Consider the following 7283-nt stretch of genomic DNA (forward strand, 5'->3'; position numbering starts at 1 on the left):
GAACCTCACCGAGCTCTTCCGGTGGGCAACGCCGGGGAGCTCCGACCCGGCCGGCCCGGCCGCGAGCGGTGCTGCCACCGCCGCTGCTTTTACCACGCGCGGACACACACGGAGAGAGCCTGGTCTCTCTTCCAATGGTCAACGCTATATGGAAAGAAAAGATAGACAAAAAGTAAATAAACAATTTTCAATGTTTTACATTTATGTCAGCCTGACTAGAAAAATAATAAATGAAAATTAGTGGCCTTTACACGTTACCTAGGGACCACAAAGTTCAAATTTATAATGTACGGAGGCCCTTTTGCAAAATTTACATGCCATGTCAGTCCCAATTGTCAGTTTCATGATTTAACTAGTGCCAAAGACGAATCAGTGCTTCTTGTAACGTGTTAGCTCTATAGTGGTGATTTTTTGAAAAAAAATCGTAAAGTGGTGGTTTTTTGAAACGTCTGCCTGTAATGTGGTGGTTTTTTGTAATTTTCTCAATGTTGAAAGTCAAGCTAACTTTGCTCGTGCACGAGTTATTTTTGCCATGATCAAGACCATTTTATACGGAATTTGATGTACCCATGACATCTTTTTAGTTGGAGAAATGTCGGTGCAGGCGCTGTGAGCCAGCCTCAAGTTTGTTGCATCCATAATCAGAAAGCACATGGTATTTAAAATTCGATTACCTTGTTTAGTATCACTGTGACACTGTGTTTCGTAATGTAGTTTGCTAAAAACGGCTGGGACGGAGGGAGTAGTTCACTCGTGTCGTGCACTGTAATGCCACGTGTCATGATTTGGGTACCAACTTCGTGTGGTCAGTGGGCGGTCACTAGCCACTGCACAGGTTCGTGTGTGATGGCAGACCCCTGTCCGCTGATTTACTTCCAATTTTTCCCTCCTCCTCCTCGGTACCCGGACTCCACGATGGCGGCAATCCGAAGCGCGGCCATCTCCGCCGCTGCACTCGTTGCTCTGCGCGGCTTCTCCGTGCGCCGTCTTGCGCCCTGCCTCGCGGCACAACCTCCACGAGCCGCCACCTCAGCGGCCGGGAAGATGCTCCCGCGCTCTGCCATGCAAGCCAGCGCCTTCATTACCGTGGTGCCCGACTCCGACGAGGCTGTTGCCGTGAGTATTCCGTCGAGCAGGTTGCTGGCCTGCCTGTTCGCTCCCTGGATTAATTGTTCGCCTTGCGCGTCTCCCGCCGGAGTTTGAGGCCGTTCACTTTGCTGCGGTTTCATTTCCTACCACAAGAATTCCAGATGAAATTCGATGGAGAGATGTACGCGAATAAGGGATGATCACTGAATTTATCGTGCTCCTTGTGCTGCAGGAACCTTCGGTGGAAGTAGACACGGAGACGGAGCTGAGCAAACTGGCCTGCCCAATCTGCTATTACCCGCTCGTTAGCTCGATCGATCACCAGTCCGCGTAAGTGGTCTTGTTGCCATCTGCGTGTCAGCAGCATATCCAGCGTGCTAGTCGGGGGGGCATCGATGCCTGTTTGATTTTTTCATCAGTTCCTTTTCAGGCCGACCAAATCCGATTCTAGCCTTGAATGTTCTACTTGCAAGAAAGTGTACCCCAGTAAGGATGATTACTGGGATCTAACTGTGGCGGTTGGTTCTGCTGAATACTCCGAGTCCATGCCGGCAGCAACTGAACTTTTCAGGTAACATTTGATGTTTCTTCTGAAGACTGTTAAACTCAGAAGCTTACAAAGTACTACCATGCTGTAACATGCAACAGAAACGTCTTCTGAATATTGGCGTTGTGTATCAAACTTTCATAAACCATACTCTATTATATTGCAAATTAAGTGCTGAGAGCATGTCCACGAGATCACGACTATGTAACTAGCAGTGCAAGGAACCGCTAAGCCTAGCATACTATAAGTGGAAACTAGCATACATAACTTGAGATGGTAAATTCTTCTGAATATTGGCTTTATGTATCGAACTTTGTTCATAAACCATACTCCATTATATTGAAAATTAACTGCTGAAAGCATGTCCCATGACTATTTAAAAAGCTGTGCAAGAAACCTCTAAGTCTAGCTCAAGTACACGTTATGAAAATTGTTGTTTTAGCATATGACAGATTCGTGCAATTTAATATCTTGCCTCTTCCCCATACACATGGCGCATTCAGGCTTCACCACTTCACATCCTCTTAGAACACACGCACTTACTCTTGACTTTTGAGCAAGCTCCTTCATCCTGTGGTGCTCTCGGATCATTTCTTGACTAAATATCTTGCCCTATGTAGACTGTAGTACCACCTCCTGCCACTCTGTGTTTCCTCCTCTCCATCGGGGTGCAGAAGTGACAGGTTGCATAGTTGATGCTAACGCCTATTGAACGATTTTGTCTCGCAGAAGACTGACTGTGCATTTGCTAATTAATTCTATCCAGAATGTTCCTTACCAATGATTAACAATTCTAACAGGACCCCGTTGGTATCATTTCTTTATGAGAGAGGATGGCGCCAAAATTTTATATGGGGTGGTTTCCCAGGCCTAGAGAGAGAGGTCATGTTTCTTAACTATTCTTGTTTCCATGAGCATGTCCAATTACATTTGGAAAATAACTGTCCTAACAATCGTCGTTACAAATGCATACATTACTGAATAGTCATTTTCTTGCTTTATAAGAAAAAAATAATGCATTACTGAATGATACCTCTGTTTCGCAAAAGAAGGCGTAGACTACAACTAAATTATACTTACATGATGTATATTACAGAACTCAGAGCTCTAAGTTATCAATTCCCTGGTGTGGTTTAGTGGTTAGTAAGATACAAATCTACAACCAAAATTTAGTTACCAAATATTCTGAAATATATTTTCATAATATGTATTGATAGACCAGAGCATTACCTGGGTCTGGCCTGGCAGGAAAAATATAAAACATGTTTGCATTCAGACTGACCCAGCGAGTTGGTTGAGCTCTTAGGGTGGTGCCACTACCGTTTTTATTTATTGTGGTATGCTGAGCTTAGAGCAGGTCTAACAGACCCCGTAAAAGGGGCAAACCCGTATAATAACCGCCGGTTTGAGGGTTTCGCGTCTACCCGGCCGTCTAGCACGCCCCGTAAAAACGGCCCCCGAATCGATTTTTGCTGTTTTCGAGTACGGGGCGGGTCCTCGCCCCCTACTTGTGCGGGGTGGGAGCGGGGATAGTGGGCGAAGCCAGCATCCCAATTCCGAAAGCGCGCGCGGACATTTCGAGTTCCCCCCACCCGTTTTCCCCCGCGCGCCGCCGCCGCCACCCGCGCGCCGCCGCCGCAATCCGTCAGATCCGCCGCCACCCGTGCCCCTCCGCCGTCCGCCCAGCCTCGTCGAGGTTCTTCGATGCCGGCCGCACCTCCGCCGCACCCCCGCCGAAGTTCCGCGTCCGTCCGCACCGCCACACGCCCGCCGCACCTCCGCCGCACCTCGGTGAGTATTCCGCCGCGTTCTTCTTCGTTGCCGCCGGTAAATTGGTCGGATTTGGGGCTGATGTATGGTACACCGTGGTAGATGGCTTCGGAGGATGTGCACATGGCGGATTTGGACGCGACGTCCACCGATTGGTCGTCGTCGGATGATTCCGACATCGACGATTTGCTCAACGACGACGACACGGAGATGATGGTGCTGCTCTTCGGCTTGAAGCAAACGGAGGACCGCATGAAGCTGCTGGATCAGCGGAAAGGATCCGTGATGGGGCGTATGTGCATTCCGCGGAACCGCGCCGTCGGCCACGAGCAGCTGATGCTAGATTACTTCGCCGAGGTACCGACCTATCCTCCCCGCCTCTTCCGTAGACGGTACCGAATGCGTAGGACTTTGTTCGAGAAAATCGTCAAAGATTGCGAGGCAAATTGCGATTATTTCAAGCAAAGAAGAAATGCTGCCCAAGTCATGGGATTTAGCCCATACCAAAAAATTTCTGCCGCCATGAGGGTTATTGCATACGGTATACCAGCAGATTATACCGATGAGTACCTTCGCATTGGTGTGCAAACAACCACGGATTGCGTGCGTATGTTTGCCAAGATGGTGATCAAGTTGTATGGAGAGAAGTATCTCCGAGCTCCAAATGAGGATGATACAAAAAGGCTCATGGAGATCAATGAAAAGAGGGGGTGGCCGGGGATGCTTGGTAGTTTGGATTGCATGCATTGGACATGGAAAAATTGTCCAAAAGCATGGCATGGCATGTATTGTGGCAAAAGCCGTGATGCTACCATTGTTCTTGAAGCTGTGGCCTCTCAAGACTTATGGATTTGGCATGCTTTTTTTGGATTGCCGGGGACACTCAACGATATCAACATCTTGAATAGATCCCCTTTGTTTAAAAGACTAGTTAAGGGTGATGCTCCACCTTGTAACTACAAAGTTATGAACAATGAGTACACCATGGGGTACTATCTCACAGATGGTATTTACCCTAACTATGCAACCCTTGTCAAGTCCATAAAAGAGAAAAAGGACAGGCCTTTGACAAGAAAGGAAGCTTGCTTCACCGGAAATCAAGAGGCATGCCGCAAGGATATTGAGAGAGCTTTTGGTGTCCTTCAAGCAAGGTTTGCAATTGTCGTGGTCCTGCTAGGTTTTGGGACAAGGAAACTCTTGTTGATGTCATGACATGTTGTGTGATTCTTCACAACATGATCATTGAAGATGAAAGCGGTTTAAACTTGCCATGTTTCTATGACAATGTTGGCACCCGAGTGCAGCCCGAGAGGAACCCTGATCGGCTTGAAGCTTTTCTTGCAGCTCATCGAGGCATTGAAAATGCCGAGACTCATCACCAGACTCACCCAAGATCTGATTGATCACCATTGGCAGTTGCATGGCCAATGATTTTTTACATTCATTTCCCATTGTTGTATGTGTGAAACATTCATTTCCTATTTGTTGTATGTGTGAAACATTTGTTATTTGTTTAATTCTTCCATTAGAACATTTGTTGACATTTCCGAGAAACATTATTGTAATAATTAAGACGATTATTGTGTGATGTAAAACATTTATTTTATGTGAATGGTGTGTTGGTTCTAATATGCAATTTGTCAAAAAACCCTGTTTTGAGGGGCCAAAAACTCGGGCGAGCTAGCAGAGCCCGTATCCCCACCCCGTAAAACAGAATATTCTGTTTTACGGGGTGGGGATACGGGCTCTGCTAGCTCGCCCGAGTTTTTGGCCGGCGAAACCCGGATACAGGGCCCTCTACTCGTGTTATACGGGGCGAAAAAATACGGGGCCTGTTAGACATGCTCTTAAGACCGGCTGTGGCCTGGCCTGTTTGTAACTAGGCCTACAGTCTTGAGTCAGATTCAATTTTCTCACGTATATAAAAGCGTTTATGTACCATTTCTGATTGCAAGTATAATTTCTGGAATCATTTTTTAAATATGGGAATGAAATTGCAGTTTGACATGGCAAAAACTTATTTGAAGCCAACAACTGGAGGTGTTATAGTTGATGCAAGTTGTGGAAGTGGTTTATTTTCAAGATTGTTTGTCAATAGTGGACTATATTCTCTTGTAGTGGCACTGGATTTTTCAGAGAATATGTTGAAGCAGTGCAATGAATTCATCAAGGAGGAAAACATTTCTGATGAGTATGCTTTACAGTCCCCTGGTCTGCAAGTTTCTTTCTGTAACTCATTTTGTCACTTCTAAGCAGTCATTAATCTCCTTTGAAATGGTATACAAGTGCAGTTTCTCCTGTGGTTATTGGTCAATCCAACGTCGAATAGAGTACTCTGATGTCATATTACTGCTGATTTCAGGAGATTAGCCTTGGTCAGAGCTGATATATCCAGACTCCCTCTTGTGAGTGGTTCAATTGATGCTGTGCATGCTGGTGCCGCAATTCATTGTTGGCCATCTCCAGCTTGTGCTGTAAGATTCCCATTTGAAGTGCAAATTTATGTCTGCATTTTTTTTTGTATTGCTACAATCTCTTCCAGTATTACCGGGACTAACATGCATTTATTCATTGTATGTATTTTGCATATTGACATACCAACTTGATTACTCCACATTCTTATGTGCATTCTTAATACACGTGAACATATGTTAGTTTCAGTAGTTTGTGTACTTGCACTATGCTCATCGGGAAGCACATAGCAGTATAGCATACAAGTCTACAATGGGAACATGCACTTGTACGCTTGTCATATCCACATGCCTTCTTCTGGTAGTCCACCTGCTTGCGACTGAGCTCACACAAAATTCAAATAAGAATTTACTAAGATGCATGAAATCTTTTTCATGGTTTCTGTATTGCAACTTTATTAAGCTTCACAGGATGAAGAACAGGGAGTTAGTTTCCAAAAAAATCATAGCACATTTACACTTCTGTATGCATGTAATTAAGTTTGCATCAATGATATTCTTTATCTAAACTTCCTGTATGCTATTAGCTTCCTGCCCTACCAAGTGACACACTGATAAAAGGTGAAATATTGTTTTGGTCTTTCTACAGGTTGCGGAAATTAGCCGAGTCCTTCGCCCTGGGGGTATTTTCGTGGCTTCTACTTTCATAGCAGACGTTCTTCCACCAGCCGTTCCGGTATTGCGTATTGGACGCCCGGTAATCCCCACTCTTTATCATCCACAAATAATTGTTTGCCAAGCGGTAATACAGATTAGTAAGCTAGACAACCATGATAGTTGTTCGTCACTTTATAGTAATTTGAGGACTAAGCTTTGGAGAATCCTGTGCTGCTATTTGTGGATTCAATTTTGTTGACCATGTTAGGTGCTAACTTATTGTTGAAACTATCTTTGCAGTATATTGGTCAAATCACTGGTAGCAATATCTTCTTGTCAGAAGCGGAACTTGAAGATCTTTGCAGAGCATGTGGGCTGGTTGATTTCACATTTGTCAGAAATGGATTCTATATAATGTTCTCTGCAACTAAAGCAAGCTAGTCAAATAAGTGCAGAATCTTCTAAAAGTTTACCCTGTAATGTAAGTTGTGAATACACTGTTCGATTATTTATCTGAAAACAATGTATTTCGGTAATATCTCCCTCCTATCTCTTTTGTAAATATTTGATTTTTCTATCGCAGGTCCTTGTGTGATGTAAATAGTGAATGCACATGTTTTACTTGGTCTTGACCATGCGAATAGTGTGATGGATCATATCAATTTATTTGTGCATAGCAGCAGAGATCTTTAAGTCTGCAAATGTTGTGCACTATTCCTGTATGTAGAAGTTTCATTCAAAAGCCACTGTTCAGGATGGGACTGGGCCGGGTCGACCCGCTGGGTCACTGACCCGACCCAAAAACTCAG

The 7283-nt window shown here is 44.9% G+C and overlaps 1 protein-coding gene across 1 annotated transcript; it reads left to right on the forward strand.

Moving 5' to 3' along the window:
* The first annotated feature begins 891 nt into the window (after nt 1–891).
* Nucleotides 892–7069, forward strand: LOC124683959 (uncharacterized methyltransferase At1g78140, chloroplastic-like). The gene is made up of 9 exons (XM_047218377.1): nt 892–1116; nt 1322–1419; nt 1520–1660; nt 2437–2518; nt 5407–5597; nt 5769–5880; nt 6467–6574; nt 6775–6955; nt 7058–7069. The coding sequence occupies exons 1-8, from the start codon at nt 916–918 to the stop codon at nt 6913–6915; spliced, it is 1074 nt and encodes a 357-aa protein (XP_047074333.1). The 5' UTR covers nt 892–915; the 3' UTR covers nt 6916–6955; nt 7058–7069.
* The last annotated feature ends 214 nt before the right edge of the window (nt 7070–7283 follow it).

The sequence above is a fragment of the Lolium rigidum genome, chromosome 1, assembly GCF_022539505.1.
Source record: "Lolium rigidum isolate FL_2022 chromosome 1, APGP_CSIRO_Lrig_0.1, whole genome shotgun sequence".
Classification (NCBI taxonomy): Eukaryota; Viridiplantae; Streptophyta; class Magnoliopsida; order Poales; family Poaceae; genus Lolium; species Lolium rigidum.

What these genes read in the sequence shown, in the direction of transcription:
- LOC124683959 (XM_047218377.1), top strand. Translation starts at nt 916, where the DNA reads ATGGCGGCAATCCGAAGCGCGGCCATCTCCGCCGCTGCACTCGTTGCT. An exon ending in TCCCAGGCCTAGAGAGAGAG is followed by an intron (nt 2,519 to 5,406) that starts GTCATGTTTCTT and finishes ATGAAATTGCAG; the next exon opens with TTTGACATGGCAAAAACTTA. An exon ending in TATTGCGTATTGGACGCCCG is followed by an intron (nt 6,575 to 6,774) that starts GTAATCCCCACT and finishes CTATCTTTGCAG; the next exon opens with TATATTGGTCAAATCACTGG.